This window comes from Schistocerca nitens, chromosome 9, assembly GCF_023898315.1.
Source record: "Schistocerca nitens isolate TAMUIC-IGC-003100 chromosome 9, iqSchNite1.1, whole genome shotgun sequence".
NCBI lineage: Eukaryota > Metazoa > Arthropoda > Insecta > Orthoptera > Acrididae > Schistocerca > Schistocerca nitens.
In genome coordinates this window covers 356,576,089-356,592,707 of record NC_064622.1, presented here as the reverse complement: position 1 = coordinate 356,592,707, position 16,619 = coordinate 356,576,089, and the positions used below count along the sequence as shown (strand labels likewise).

The following is a 16,619-nucleotide window of genomic DNA, read 5'->3' as shown; positions in this document are numbered from 1 at the left end:
GGCCACAAGAAAAAAAGGAGGAGCCACTCACTCTGCAAAACACTAAAACCTCCAGCCTAGAAGTTTAGGCCAGAGTCCAGACACATCACAAAAATTTAAAGCCTTTGTTACACTCATCTCATAATCAGCTAAACTAGAGGGCAGATAACTTCCAATATTTGCGTCTGCCCTTGCATCACGGTGTAAAATTTGCTGTGTTAAAACATGGCAGATAGAAATGTGCATCTACAAGTATCACAAAATGAGGATCATCTCGCCATAGTAAAAATCTACTTGTGAGAGGTCAGTGCCCAATTCTAAGATGTGTGAGGGTCACTTCATCCCGCTTAAGCAACTGGCAAGAGAAAAGCCACTTCGCTAACTGCAGCTTATTGGCAGTCACCGCAAGCCATTCCTCATCCCACAATTGCATGCACTTCTTGTAGAGTGCAGAAATGACAGCCTACAAGGGTATAGGACACTGTGCCACATCCTACCCTCCGCAGGCCTCCTTGGCAGCCTCATTATCCAATATCCTTACATGACCTAGCACCCAGCAGGATGACGTCTGCTTACCCTGCCATTGCAGCGAGTATAGTTGGTCATATATCAGCTGGACCAACTCCTCAGCTAGGTACAGGTTCTGTAACAATTGTAAGGCACTAAGGGAATAGGAGCAGATGAGAAACTGTTTGCCCTGAATATGATGCATCTGCTCCAGTGCCTTCGGGATTGCATGGAGCTCCACTGCAAAAATGGTATACCCGTCAGGAATGCGAATCCTAGTGACAAGGTCAGGGAACACTACTTGTTTGGAGCCATCAGTGTAAACAACTGTGAAACCGTGATGCATATCTAAAATGTTAGAAAACAGAGACTGGAATGTAAAATCTGGTGTACTATCTTCCTTAAAATTAGTCAAATCTAAAATAAGTCGAAGTCTCTGGTGGAAGTCTGCTTCAACCCCAACATAAAACATTATGACCAACCACTTCCATCTCTAAAAGGCAATCCTGTGCGCAAGTCCCTTAGGGCCTCGTTGCTTGTTATGGAAAAGCCAGGCCAGTGGAAGCTGAGCAATGGTATGGTATGCAAGTGTGTATGGTGGGGACAGTGTTTTATATAGCTGGTGCACCGTTAAGTATCCGTCACCTGACATGAAATGGTGGTTCACCATTCACCAGCCTCTGCACAGAGGCTTGGTGTGAGGCTTGTTCTGAATGCCCCAGTGGCCAACTGAATCCCTTCATGGTGCACCATTTCCAACATCTTTCAATAAGGCCTCGCTGACCCATACACCGTGCACCCATAATTGAGCCGATATCGCACAAATGGCCTGTAAAATCGGAGCAGACAAGTCCTGTCGGCTAAGACACTTTAAAATACTGAGAGCCTTAAGCGACTGTTTCTTCAGGTACTTAAGATGTGGCAACCATATAAGTTTACAGCCGAATATGAGGCCCAGAAACCTCAATGTGTCTTTCAAATTAAGAACAGTGTCCCGCATCCTCAACTCAGGAAAGTTTAGAATGGAATGAAAATGATTACAAAGAACACAGACAGACTACTCGGTTGAAAACTTAAAACCACTCATCTGCACCCATCAATCTAGACATCGAATAGTAAGTTTCAAATGACATGTTGTTATTGCAAGGCAAGAAGAAGAGCAAAGCACACTGAAGTCATCCACCAAAAAGAACACTGGACAGGACTTTTCACTATTGGCGCAATGCTATTAATACCTATGGCAAAGACAGTCACACTTAAAACACTACCCTGACGGACACCGTTCTCCTGCTCAAAGCAATCAGACAGGACATACCAACTCGGTATTGGAAATACCGTAGTAAGAGAAAGGGCCGAATAAAAATGGGATGACAACCACAAAAACACCATTTGTGACACTGCTCGAGGATAAGATACATCCAAGTAGTATCACAGGCCTTCTCGATGTAAGAAAATATACTCAGAAGGTGATGTCAGTGCAGGAAAGCCTTCTGTATAGCTGCCTTCAGGAGGGCCTGGTAATCAAAAGTGGAGCGATACCTCCTGAACCCACACTGAAAGCGGCAACCGAGTTGCCTGGATTCTAAGATCCAGAGAAGGCGGTGGCTGACCATCCACTCCAAGGTCTTTGCCATGCAGCTAGCGAGCGCAATGAAAAGTACTTGGGCATGTTCAGTCTTTCCCACATTTTAAGTTAAGTAATAGGGGAGGGGAGGGGAGAGGAAAGGGGAAGGGAAGGGAACACTGTCTGGGCTAATCAGTATGTATTATAAAAGTTAGTGTACAATGTGTGTGCTGCTAAAAATCAGAAACGAGTCCCGGTACAATCAAGGGAGTTATAAGACTTAGTAGCCTTCCATCCCCTATTAATGAATAAGTTTCCCGTTTTCAGCTGAAGAGCGTGCTTTTGAAGGTATAAAGGCTGGGAAATTTTGCCCTCTATAAATTTCTATAACATTCCAGAACATCTGAGAATATTTCAAGAGTGTTCCAGAACATTCCATAATGTACCGGAATGTTCCACAATGATCCAGGATGTTCTGGAATGTTCAGGAATAGTCTGGAACATACAGGACGATTACAGAATTATCTGGAACAGTCCAGAACATTGTGGAAAATTATGGTCAATCAAAGCCTTTTGATATGTTCTGCAATTCACCATGGGTGGGGCTACCCATTGGTAGAGGTATACAAACAAGACATGTCATGGGTTTAAACATCACTCCTTACAGCACTCAACTGGATAAAAGGTTTTACAATACTACTCCAGAATTCATTTCAACAAATGGACGTAAAATTAGGCCTGCAGAAACTCAGTAGCCAACAGCATTCAATTCTTCAGGGAAATTATAGCAATATCATTTGAAGATGGCATCATTCATTAGATAGATGAACAACATAATGAACGCACTTTTAGTTTTGTAATGATGCTTTGTGCAAAAATGTTAATGAAATGGAAAAGTGTTCTCACCAATAAAAGTAACAGCTTTGCTTCTCAAAGAACTCTCCAACCTCTAAGAGTAGCCATTGGTAGTACCTTAAAAATATCTCAATACTTAAAGAAAAGAGGTTTCAGTTCTCTTGCAACAGCAACATCATTTCAGTATCGTAAAGTCTCTAAGTTGCAATGACCATTTGCCTGTAATGGATTTCCTAGGCTCGGACAAATTACAGTTAGTTTACATTCTTGTACAACTTTCATTATCTCTCTGTGGAAACTGGGAACATAAATGTGAATTTTCATTGACAACACACACAAGCCAAATGCAGATATTAGTTAGATATTTGCAACAAAAGAACTGTGGCAGGGTTTTGGAACAACAAACATAATTAATAAAACCCTGTGTATTCCATATAATTTCACAAAGGCTCAATCCGAACCAAAACTTATCTGCCACTTTTGCCATAGTAACATGTACTTCCATGGATCACAAGCAGAGCAACTGACGTCTCGCAATTGGACCGCTCAACTAGGGCAGTCAGCACACTTCCTCCTCTTCTCGCTATGCAAATACTTTCAGAAAAGACTTCGACACTTAATCTGTATTCAATGTTAACAAATTTATCCTCTTCATAAATGCTTTTCTTGCCATTGCCAGTCTACATTTTATATCTTCTCTGCTCCGGCCATCAACAGTTTTTTGCTGCCCACATAGCAAAACTCATCTACTACTTTTAATGTGTCTCATTTCCTAATCTAATTCCCTCAGCATCACCTGATTTAATTTGACTATTGTACATTATCTTTGTTTTGCTTTTGTTGAGATTCACCTTATATCCTCCTTTCAAGACACTGTCCAATTTGTTCAACTGCTCAGTCAAGTCTTTTGCTGTCTCTGGCAGATTTACAATATCATTGTCAAACCTCAAAGTTTTTATTTCTTCTATCTGAACTTTTAATTATATCTTCAAATTTTCTTTGGTTTTTTAAACTGCTTGTTCAATGTACAGATTGAATGACGTCGGGATAGGTTAAAACCTCGTCTCATTCCCTTTTCTCAATCATCGCTTGATTTTCATGCCCCTCGACTCTTTATAACTTCTGTCTTGATTTTCATGCCCCTCGGCTCTTTATAACTTCTGTCTAGTTCTGTAAATGGTATAAATAGCCTTTTGCTCCCTATATTTTACCTCTGTTACCTTCAGAATTTCAAAGGTAGTATTCCAGTCAACATTGTCAAAAGCTTTCTCTTAAATCTACAAATTCTATAAACCTATGTTTGCCTTACCTTAACATTTGGTCTATGATAAGTCGTAGGGTCAGTATTGCCTCACATGTTCCTACATTCCTTGAGAATCGAAACCAGTCTTCCTTAAGGCCAGCTTTCGTTAGTTTTTCCATTCTTCTGTATAGAATTCACATTAGTATTTTGCAGCCATGACTTATTAAACTGATAGTTTGGTAATATTCACACTGGCCACTACCTGCTATCTTTGGAATTGAAATTACTTCATTCTTCTTGAGGGAATTTCACGTGTCTTGCACACCAGATGGAAGAGTTTTGTCATGGCTGGCTCTCCAAAGGCTGTCAGTAGTCCTGACAGCGTGACACCTACTCATGGGGCATTGTTTTAACTTAGGTTTTTCAGTGCTCTGTCAAATTCTTGCAGTATCATATCTCTCATCTCATCTATGTCCGCCTCCAATTCTATAATATTGCCATCGAGTTCCTCCCCTTATACAGACCCTCTACATACTCCTTCCACCTTTCGGGTTTTCCTTCTTTGCTTAGGATTGGTTTTCCATGTGTGTTCTCGATATTCATATAGCTGCTTCTCTTCTTCAGACCCAAATTCAATCAGGATACTACTTGACAAAAAGTTCTGTTTGCTAAGGAACAAAAGTTTTGACTGAATAATCTGAATGATGAGATGAGGAATCATAATTGGCTGATCAATTGTAGAGCCATGTCTGCAGAAAACTTTGCAAATGACAGGAGCTATTCTCTAGTACATCACTTAAATGTTTGGGAGGTTGCGGAAGACTTTGCTTGTGCATGAAAGTAATGATCGTCAGTTACAGTCATCAACAGTAGCCGCCCATCACTATCCAACCCAGCCACCACAGCAATGCTTGACCTCCACTTCTGCAGAGATTACTGCTTTCTTAAAGATGCCAAAGACATTGTACAATGGCCGCACTGCCAATAGACTTATCATTGTAAGGTGAGGACACAGACTTACACACCTCCAGTCACAGTCCACCTCCCAATGTTTCACTTGTTTCCAGGCAATAACTGAAACCTAGGACAACTATAATTTAATATGATAAGCATATTACTGATTTCCTATTGTAGTTTTGGTGTTGGAAAAATGTTGTACAAAATTTTTTTAATAACTGTCTAAGTTAACAGGTGTGTTATTACATGCCCATTATCGCAAAATTCATTGTTATATTGCCCATACTAGCTTGATGTGCTATCGTACTATCCATATTCAAAGCTTTGACATATTAATTTTCTGAATTATGAAACAATTTGTTCCATATTATTTTAGTTTAACAGATTAAGCACTTGGTATGGCAAGAAGTAGGCAGTAAACTCTCAGAGAGAGCGCATCTGTGTATGTCGTACATTGTCTTCTAATGCATGTGAACTCAAATGTTGTTTAAATAATGTCCACCTCCCAGACCCCACTTTCTACATTTGCCAATTCTGTGTCATTAGAGTAGTCTCTTGATCACGTACTAGTATTGTGTCAGTGTTATAGTCATCTTATTTAGTAGGAGTTAGTTAGAAAGAGAGAAAGAAAACTGGCGTTCTATGGACCGGAGCGTGGAATGTCAGATCCCTTAATCGGGCAGGTAGGTTAGAAAATTTAAAAAGCGAAATGGATAGGTTTAAGTTAGATATAGTGGGAATTAGTGAAGTTCAGTGGCAGGAGGAACAAGACTTCTGGTCAGGTGACTACAGGGTTATAAACACAAAGTCAAATAGGGGTAATGCAGGAGTAAGTTTAATAATGAACAGGAAAATAGGAATGCGGGTAAGCTACTACAAACAGCATAGTGAACGCATTATTGTGGCCAAGATAGATACGAAGCCCACACCTACTACAGTAGTACAAGTTTATATGCCAACTAGCTCTGCAGATGACGAAGAAATTGAAGAAATGTATGATGAAATAAAAGAAATTATTCAGATAGTGAAGGGAGACGAAAATTTAATAGTCATGGGTGACTGGAATTCGAGTGTAGGAAAAGGGAGAGAAGGAAACGTAGTAGGTGAATATGGATTGGGGCTAAGAAATGAAAGAGGAAGCCGCCTGGTAGAATTTTGCACAGAGCACAACTTAATCATAGCTAACACGTGGTTTAAGAATCATGATAGAAGGTTGTATACATGGAAGAACCCTGGAGATACTAAAAGGTATCAGATAGATTATATAATGGTAAGACAGAGATTTAGGAATCAGGTTTTAAATTGAAAGACATTTCCAGGGGCAGATGTGGACTCTGACCACAATCTATTGGTTATGACCTGTAGATTAAAACTGAAGAAACTGCAAAAAGGTGGGAATTTAAGGAGATGGGATCTGGATAAACTGAAAGAACCAGAGGTTGTACAGAGTTTCAGGGAGAGCATAAGGGAACAATTGACAGGAATGGGGGAAAGAAATACAGTAGAAGAAGAATGGGTAGCTTTGAGGGATGAAGTAGTGAAGGCAGCAGAGGATCAAGTAGGTAAAAAGACGAGGGCTAGTAGAAATCCTTGGGTAACAGAAGAAATATTGAATTTAATTGATGAAAGGAGAAAATATAAAAATGCAGTAAATGAAGCAGGCAAAAAGGAATACAAACGTCTCAAAAATGAGATCGACAGGAAGCGCAAAATGGCTAAGCAGGGATGGCTAGAGGACAAATGTAAGGATGTAGAGGCTTATCTCACTAGGGGTAGGATAGATACTGCCTACAGGAAAATTAAAGATACCTTTGGAGATAAGAGAACCACTTGTATGAACATCAAGAGCTCAGATGGAAACTCAGTTCTAAGCAAAGAAGGGAAAGCAGAAAGGTGGAAGGAGTATATAGAGGGTCTACACAAGGGTGATGTACTTGAGGACAATATTATGGAAATGGAAGAGGATGTAGGTGAAGATGAAATGGGAGATATGATACTGTGTGAAGAGTTTGACAGAGCACTGAAAGACCTGAGTCGAAACAAGGCCCACGGAGTAGACAACATTCCATTGGAACTACTGACGGCCTTGGGAGAGCCAGTCCTGACAAAACTCTTACCATCTGGTGAGCAAGATGTATGAAACAGGCGAAATACCCTCAGACTTCAAGAAGAATATAATAATTCCAATCCCAAAGAAAGCAAGTGTTGACAGATGTGAAAATTACCGAACAATCAGTTTAATAAGCCACAGCTGGAAAATACTAACACGAATTCTTTACAGACGAATGGAAAAACTAGAAGAAGCCAACCTCGGGGAAGATCAGTTTGGATTCCGTAGAAATACTGGAACACGTGAGGCAATACTGACCTACGACATATCTCAGAAGAAAGATTAAGGAAAGGCAAACCTACGTTTCTAGCATTTGTAGACTTAGAGAAAGCTTTTGAGAATGTTGACTGGAATACTCTCTTTCAAATTCTAAAGGTGGCAGGGGTAAAATACAGGGAGCGAAAGGCTATTTACAATTTGTACAGAAACCAGATGGCAGTTATAAGAGTCGAGGGACATGAAAGGGAAGCAGTGGTTGGGAAGGGAGTAAGACAGGGTTGTAGCCTCTCCCTGATGTTATTCAATCTGTATATTGAGCAAGCAGTAAAGGAAACAAAAGAAAAATTCAGAGTAGGTATTAAAATCCATGGGGAAGAAATAAAAACTTTGAGGTTCGCCGATTACATTGTAATTCTGTCAGAGACAGCAAAGGACTTGGAAGAGCAGTTGAACGGAATGGATGGTGTCTTGAAAGGAGGATATAAGATGAACATCAACAAAAGCAAAACGAGGATAATGGAATGTAGTCGAATTAAGTCGGGTGATGTTGAGGGTATTAGATTAGGAAATGAGTCACTTAAAGTAGTAAAGGAGTTTTGCTATTTGGGGAGCAAAATAACTGGCCGAAGTAGAGAGGATATAAAATGTAGACTGGCAATGGCAAGGAAAGCGTTTCTGAAGAAGAGAAATTTGTTAACATCGAGTATAGATTTAAGTGTCAGGAAGTCATTTCTGAAAGTATTTGTATGGAGTGTAGCCATGTATGGAAGTCAAACATGGACAGTAAATAGTTTGGACAAGAAGAGAATAGAAGCTTTCAAAATGTGGTGCTACAGAAGAATGCTGAAGATTAGATGGGTAGATCACATAACTAATGAGGAAGTATTGAATAGGATTGGGGAGAAGAGAAGTTTGTGGCACAACTTGACCAGAAGAAGGGATCGGTTGGTAGGACATGTTCTGAGGCATCAAGGGATCACCAATTTAGTATTGGAGGGCAGCGTGGAGGGTAAAAATCATAGGGGGAGACCAAGAGATGAATACACTAAGCAGATTCAGAAGGATGTAGGTTGCAGTAGGTACTGGGAGATGAAGAAGCTTGCACAGGATAGAGTAGCATGGAGAGCTGCATCAAACCAGTCTCAGGACTGAAGACCACAACAACAACAACAACAACAACAGTTAGAAAGAATATCAGAGTCAAAGATTGAACATAATTAATGACTGAGGTCTGGGACAAAAATTAACTTGAGTTCAAAGGAAGCAATGGTGAGTATGTGTTCCGCACTGGGGAACTGAGAAGCAGGAAGTTTGACAGAGCATGAAGAGAGTAGAAATGTATATCACAGGCAGGGAAATATGTCCCAAAATCTAATACAAAATGAAACAATACTGTAGCTGTTTGCAAAGGTAGAAGGATGCTCATCAGAGAGAGGCACAGTTCAAAGACACAAATTCGCAATTTTTGGAGATCAGGAAAGTCTTTTTTACCTGAAGATTTAAAAGATATCTAAGAAGAATCTTATTATTAAATCTAATTACTTTGGCTCTGTACTTTTTTTTTTTTGGTCATTCAATGGCTATGCAAGCTCTCTATTACATTTTTCTTTATTCAAAAATTCTCCAAGAGTGTTTTCTGTTGTTCTGAATGAAACAAAAAGCAGAGCAACCTTTCATTTTCAAACTGATTATCGCAATGGTCACTCTATAAGATGATGATCATTGTAGCTTTTACTAATGACCATGAATGAAGTAACATTAATAACAATTATATTCACACCTCTTATTTGAAATGTTTCTGCCAATCTCTGTAGATTCTTATTGCGTGCATCTATTCGAGTATTATGATCTTCTTCCTCTTTCTGAAGTTTTCCAAGAGTCATCTGCTCTTGGCTTGTTTCTTCCAATACTCGCTCCTCATCCCTAGATATCTGCTGAAGTTCAATCTCCATCTGAAAGCAAATCAAAATACAACACTCAAAGAAGAAACATAAACACAGAGCAGGGGATGTGATAGGCTATGGATAAAATACATCGAATCTTTATAACAACAATATAATTCATATACTCCCATAAAGCATATCTTCTTTGCTAAATTTAAACTTTTATTACGAACATAGATGATACAGAAAATCAGCACTAAACTGTTTTCATCACAGCATAAACTATGTATTTATTTATTCTTTCTTTCAAGCAATGGAAAATCCAGGATGGAATGTAACAATACCAGAGAAGGAAAGTTGCTACTCACCATATAGCGGAGATGCTGAGTCGCGATAGGCACAATAAAGAGATTAAGAGGTTCACAAACTCATAGCTTTTGGCCATTAAGGCCTTTGTCAGCAGGACACACACACACACACACACACACACACACACACACACAAAGGCGCGCGCGAACGCAACTTGCACACACGTCTGCAGTCTCGGAGAGCTGAAACTGCACTGTGAGCAGCAGCACCAGTGCATGATGGGAGTGGCGACTGGGTGGGGGTAAGGAGGAGGCTGGGGCGGGGAGGGGGAGGGATAGAATGGTGGGAGTGGCGGACAGTGAAGTGTTGCAGTTTAGACGGAGGGCAGGAGAGAAGGTGCGGAGGGGGGAGGGAGTAAGTAGCGGAAAGGAGAGAAATAAAAATAAAAATAAATTAAAAGACTGGGTGTTGCGGTGAAATGATGGCTGTGTAGTGCTGGAATGGGAACAGGGATGAGCGAGGACAGTGACTAACCAAGGTTGAGGCCAGGAGGGTTATGGGAACGTAGTTTGTATTGCAGGAAATGTTCCCACCTGTGCATTTCTGAAAAGCTGGTGTTCGTGGGAAGGATCCATATGCCACAGGCTGTGAAGCAGTCATTGAGATGAGGGGTATCATATTTGGCAGCGTGTTCGGCAACAGGGTGGTCCACTTGTTTTTTGGCCACAGTTTGTTGGTGGCCATTTATGCGGACCAACAGCTTGTTGGTTGTCTTGCCTACATAGAATGCAGCACAGTGGTAGCAGCTTAGCTTGTAAATCACATGACTGGTTTCACAGGTAGCCCTGCCTTTGAAGTGATAGGTGATGTTAGTGATCAGACTGGAGTAGGTGGTGGTAGGAGGATGTATGGGACAGGTCTTGCATCTAAGTCTATTACAGGGGTATGAGCTATGAGGTAAGGGATTGGGGGCAGGGGTTGTGTAAGGATGGATGAGTATATTGTGAAGGTTCAGTGGACGGCTGAATACCACAGTAGGAGGGGTGTAGTTTCAGCTCTCTGAGACAGCACACGTGTTGCAAGTTGCGTTAGCGTGAGTGTGTGTATGTGTGTCTACTGCTGACAAAGGCCTTAATGGCCGAAAGCTATGAGTGTGTGAATCTTTTTATTGTGCCTATCGCGACTCAGCATCTCCACTATATGGTGAGTAGCAACTTTCCTTCTCTGGTATTATTTATTCTTTCTTTGTTTGCTAATAATGTATGTCAATATATATTGAAATTGTTATTTTATGTATACGACCAGTTTAGTTTCAGCATTTCATTTCACTAATACCATCTTCAGGTGCATATTAGGAGCCATCAATACCTCGATTCCATGAATCATATGTGTGTGTGTGTGTGTGTGTGTGTGTGTGTGTGTGTGTGTGTGAAAAGGGGGGGGGGGGGGGGAGTTGGAATGAATCCAGGTATTGATGGCTCCTGTTATGCATGGATCAATGTATCTGGAAGGGAAGCTGCATATCTCTCTCTCTCTCTCTCTCTCTCTCTCTCTCTCTCACACACACACACACACACACACACACACACACACACACAAATGCGCGCAGATATGCATATCTGATTCTCTCTATACAGGGTGTGTAAGGCCTGAAGATGGCATTAACGAGATGCCAAAACTTTTCCTTGGTAAATATCTGACTGGCAGCTGCCCCTACCCCCAATAGATCAAAAGGGACTGCCCCCAAGTGTTCAAGTGTGCGATAGCATGCACTGTGCTTTCCTCTATTGTAGGTTAACCATAAAGTTTTACTCATTTTTATATTGGTCAAGCTCTTATGAATGTTTTGGTGTCTGTGCACGCAAGGGTTTGTGAGCATGAAGTTTAGTACATATGTTAATAGACTATTATGTTCTGCAAGTTTTAAGGAAAATTGCTATGAAGGAGACAAGTTCATTCCTCGAAGTGATAATACAGTATCTCTCCTCCAAAAACAATTACAATTCTTCGAAGTGATAATATCTCTACTCCGAAATCAATCACATTGTGCCTCACTGCAAACAGCATGAGAAAGTGAATGCGTGCTAATCAAGGACTTGCTATGATTTGTTAACAGAATCTTCTTGGTAGAACAACATTATAATAAATGAAAAGCACCAGTTTGCTTTTGTTCTACAACATTACTTTTATTGTTAATCGGTATTCTGTTTACAAGGCCATCTTCAGACATTTACTGAGTCAGTAAATGTCTGAAGATAGCCTTGTAAGCCGAAAACCAGTTAACAATAAAAGTAATATTGTAATACTGAAGCAAACTTGTGCTTTTCATTTATTGCTATGATTTGCTTTTGATTAGGAAAAAGCAGAAATAATCATCAATGCAGAGACAAATTTCTTACACATTAAAGTTGGAAGATAAATTTGCTGGGAAAGGTATCACACTTCTTAAAAATCATTTCCAATAGTTGCCCAATAACACTAGTCAACAACCATTTTGCATCTGGGATGTGATAAATCAACAGGTATGTATTTTGGTGTGTAGAATCCGAATATACCTTTCAAAATGTTCTAGAACGTACCATTTTTGAGTTTTTAAGGGTTTTTTAATTTTTCGTATTCAGTATTTCTCTTTTTACTGTTCTTCTGTTAGGATGTTTAATTGTTTGTTTTTGATTTGCAGAGGAGAGCTAGAAGATCTACAAGTCGTCAGGAAATGGTTGGTGTGGTAATCCAGTGGTGTGAGAGAGCTCCTCAGTAAGTGTTTCCTGTGAATGATAGTGCAAACTTTTTGTGTTTAAAACTTACACTAAGAAAACCAATCACTGATTTGGTTAAGAAGGCATATACATTGTATTTTGATTGTCCTCATAGATAAAAATTTTGCACCTCATATTACCTGCATAACTAGTAATACAACCTTAACCATGTGGTTGAAAGGAAAACGCCGAGCAATGTCATTCACTGTTCTCATGGTGTGGTGTGAGCCTAAAGACCATTATTCAGACTTTGACTTCTGTCTTACAAGTATTTCGGGACATTCAAACAAAACTAGACATAAAATAAAGTATCCAAATGTATCTTCAGTGCATTTGCCTGTGCCCTATGATGAGGGGTTGCCTGTTCCTATCTGTAACTTGAACGCCACGGAACCAGAAATCACGTCAAAGAGAATCAGGAAGTATTGAACATATAGAAGAGTACTGCCCTCAATATCATGGCGCTTCACCTCAGCTCTGTAATCAAAAGGAATTGAACAATTTGGTTCGCAATCTAAAGCTTTCGAAATGGCTCTTGGGGTCGGGACTGCAATAACGGAATCTTCTAGCTCCAGGGACAAAAATTTCCTAATCTCAATGAGGCAGATAAAGGATGAATCAGGTGTAGTATTACATGACCTTGAGAAAATCCTGAATAGGTGGTGAGAGTACTTTGAAAGGCTATTGAATGAGGAAAATGCACGAGAGGAGTATGAGGATGGAGGATGGAGATGAAGGAATGACCCAAAGTATAAGTAGGGAAGAAGTCGAACACACGATGAAGAAAATTAAAAATTGGAAGGCCCTAGGGGCAGACCAAATCCCAGTAGAAGCATGGAAAAGTCTGGGAGAACGGAGAACTGATATTCTCTGGGATCTAATGCAGAAGATCTGGAAAGGAGAAAGAATGCTGCATGCATGGAGAAGTAGTATACTGGTTCCCATATATACGGGGGAAAAGGGATATACAAAACTGTGGCAATTATAGAGGGATAAAACTGATGTCCCACACAATGAAGATCTGGGAAAGGATAATTGAGAAGAGGTTGCGTCTAGAAATCAAAGAATGCGAAGAACAGTTTGGATTTATGCTGGGAAGAGGAACAACCGACACAATATTTGTGCTAAGGCAAAGAAGAGAAGTACAGGCCGAACTGCATATGGCCTTTATGGATCCTGAGAAGGCATATGACAGTGTGCTGAGGCAAGAGATAACAAGATGTCTGAGTAGTAAATGTGTGGCAGAAAAATATATCAGGGTAGCAGAAGACATGTATGAAGGTGCAATGACACAAGTCAGGAGAAGTGCAGGTGCAACAAAGGCATTTCCAGTGAGAGTACGACTACAACAGGGATCTGCTCTCAGCCCATATCTCTTTGACCTTGTCATGGATGTACTGGTCAAAGATGTGAAAAAAGAGGCACCTTGGAACATGATGTTTGCCGATGTTGTAATCTCTGAACCCACCCAGGAGGCACTTCAAGACAAGCTGGAACAGTAGAGAAAAGCTCTAGAGGAAAGGGGAATGAGAATTAGCAGGGTGAAAACAGAGTATATGTGTACAAAGGATGCCAAAGATCTATATATTAACCTGCAAGGAGAATAACTGACACTGGTCAAGAAATTTAAATACCTAGTCTCTTACATGCAAAGTGATGGAGGACTGGAGGCCGAAATACAGCGCAGGATAAATAGTGGATGGATGAACTGGAAGAAAATGAATGGAGTACTGTGTGATAAGAAGGTTAGCTGAAGAATGAAAGCTTAACAAGTCTGTGGTGAGGCCTGCGATGCTGCATAGTGCAGAAACTTGGCCTATTACAAAAGCCCAAGAGAAAAAGATGGAAGTGACAGAAATGAGAATATTAAGGTGGATGAGGGGGGTGACACAAAAGGATAGAATAAGGAATGAGTACATCAGGGGAACAGTGAAAGTGGGGCCCATACGGAAGAAGATACAAGAAAGTAGGCTAAGATGGTATGGACATGTGCAGAGAAGAGGGGAGTACTACGTGGGGAGAAGAGCTGAAGACCCATAAATTGAAGGATCAAAGAGAAGAGGAAGACTGAAACTTAGATGGAAAGGCAAGTTAACAGGGGACCTACTGGACAAAGGATGGCTCAGAGAAGGAGCACTGGATAAGCAATTATGGAAGAGAAGTTTCCAGCAATGCAAGGCTGAGTAGATGATGATGATGATGATGCTGATGAAAGCTGCCGTGATTTAAAAGTTGCTGCACTCCTTACAGGCTGGATTCACAAAATACTGCTGTTTTTTGTGCCTTTGGGACAGCTGTGACACCATGAACCACCATACAGTCAAGGAATGGCCTATAAGGAAGTCATATGTTCCCGGAAATGTAAATGCGAACAATACACCATTAGTTGAGCCTGATAAAATCATTTTGCCTCCCCTTCGTATCAAGTTGGGCTTATCAAGAACTTTGTAAAAGCTCTGGATAAAAAATGTGAGGCCTTCAAACACTTTAACAAAAACTTTCCCAAATTAAGTGAGGCAAAGCTGAAATAGGGTATATTTGTTGGACCACAAATAAGAAAATTGCTGAGATCCAACCTTTGATACCAAACTCACAGATATCCAATTAGCTGCTTCGTCTTCTTTTAAAGCAATTGTGAAGAGCTTTTTGGGTAATAGAAAAGACAAAAACTACATTACCATTGTGAAAGATCTGTTGGACAACTATAAGAACATAGGGTGTAGAATATTGCTTTAAGTTCACTTTTTACATTCTCACCTTGATTTCATCGCGAAAAATTTGAGAGCCATAAGCAATAACATGGTGAACGCTTCCACCAAGACATTCTTACCATAGACCACTGTTACCAAGGCCATTGGAACCCTCTGACAATGGGTGACTACTGCAAAGATCTTTTTTGGGAGAGTGATGAAATGGCAAACAAAAGAAAAGCTCCGTCATTGCATTTTTCAAAACCGAAAGACGATTAAAGGTGAAAATATCTTCTGAACTAATTTGGACCTTTTATTGGCATCATTCCCATATATACATACAAAATAGTATTGTTTCAAACGTTTTCAATTTTTTTTTACTTAATTGGGTCAATTTTCGCTATTAACTTTTTTTTATTCTGCTGTGTATCTATGACATGTGATGTCATAAAGAAAAACCGATTTTGCCAGTGTATTCAGCACCCCAAAATTTGGTAAATTCACCCATTTACAACAATATGCAGAAAAAAGTTTAAATTTGTTAACTAGTGCAATTTGTAATCAGTCCGTATACATGTATTCTGGATGAGTTGATCAAATCTTGAGTATCATTTATATCTTTACTTATCAAATTCTGCTGCTATTAAAAACATATTTATTTATTTATTTTATTTATTTATTGCAATACTAGTCACACTTCAGAACTGACCAAGTAAATTATCATATTTCAAATGAATAATTTGTAAAATAACATAAATAATGGAACTAGTGTAAGGGAGAGATTTCACAACTGGTGTTAAATCAATATTTGAGGTCCACAAGATTCAGACTTAGGTTTACTACCGATCCTCAAATTTGTCACTGACATTTTGTTTGACACGCAATGAGCAGAACTACTCATCTTTGGAGATGACAAGTATTGTACTCAACCTAATAGATACCATACATAGCAATGGACAGAAAAACAACACAAAGCCATTATAACAATTACTAAGTGTTCCAAAAGAACACACTACATTTTCCGTACGTTTCACAACTTTTTATTTTACAAGACCTAAGTATCAGGTTACAAATTGATTTCTACTGAACAATTTGTGCTTTGCATTAACATGCAGTTCTGATGACACTAAGTAAAGAAAGCTGTGCAACTATCACCTTGGTTACATAAGAAATGAATGCATGTGGGTAAGAAACTTCAATTTATAGTTTTCTAATAAATGTAAAATATCTGGTGCAGAAACATCTGTCGCAATTGCTCAAGTTGTAAGATGTGCTGCCTTGATATCACAGCATTTGACCATTTCAAGCTATCATGAGAAGAGTGTTAACCGCTAAGCATTTATCATTTGCTACTACTATGCAAACCTGTTTAGAGGAATGATAAATGGAAAGACTAGTGCTTGATTCAAAGTGAGGAATCTTAGTACAAGAAAATTTGTGCTTGGTATTAACTGAACTTAAAAGTAATCTGACTTAAATGTTGTTGATTGCTGCAAAAGTGATGAACCAGAATTTATGTTCATAAGACAGGATGTATTCTGTGCATT

At 39.7% G+C, this 16,619-nt stretch overlaps 1 protein-coding gene across 1 annotated transcript in view; it reads right to left on the bottom strand.

Moving 5' to 3' along the window:
- LOC126203286 (DNA repair protein RAD50) overlaps positions 1-16,619 on the bottom strand; it is a 323,733-nt gene that overhangs the window by 163,154 nt on the left and 143,960 nt on the right. The window contains exon 7 of the mRNA XM_049937544.1: positions 9,215-9,386. Coding sequence (XP_049793501.1) covers positions 9,215-9,386 — 172 coding nt within the window. The remainder of the gene's footprint in view (positions 1-9,214; positions 9,387-16,619) is intronic.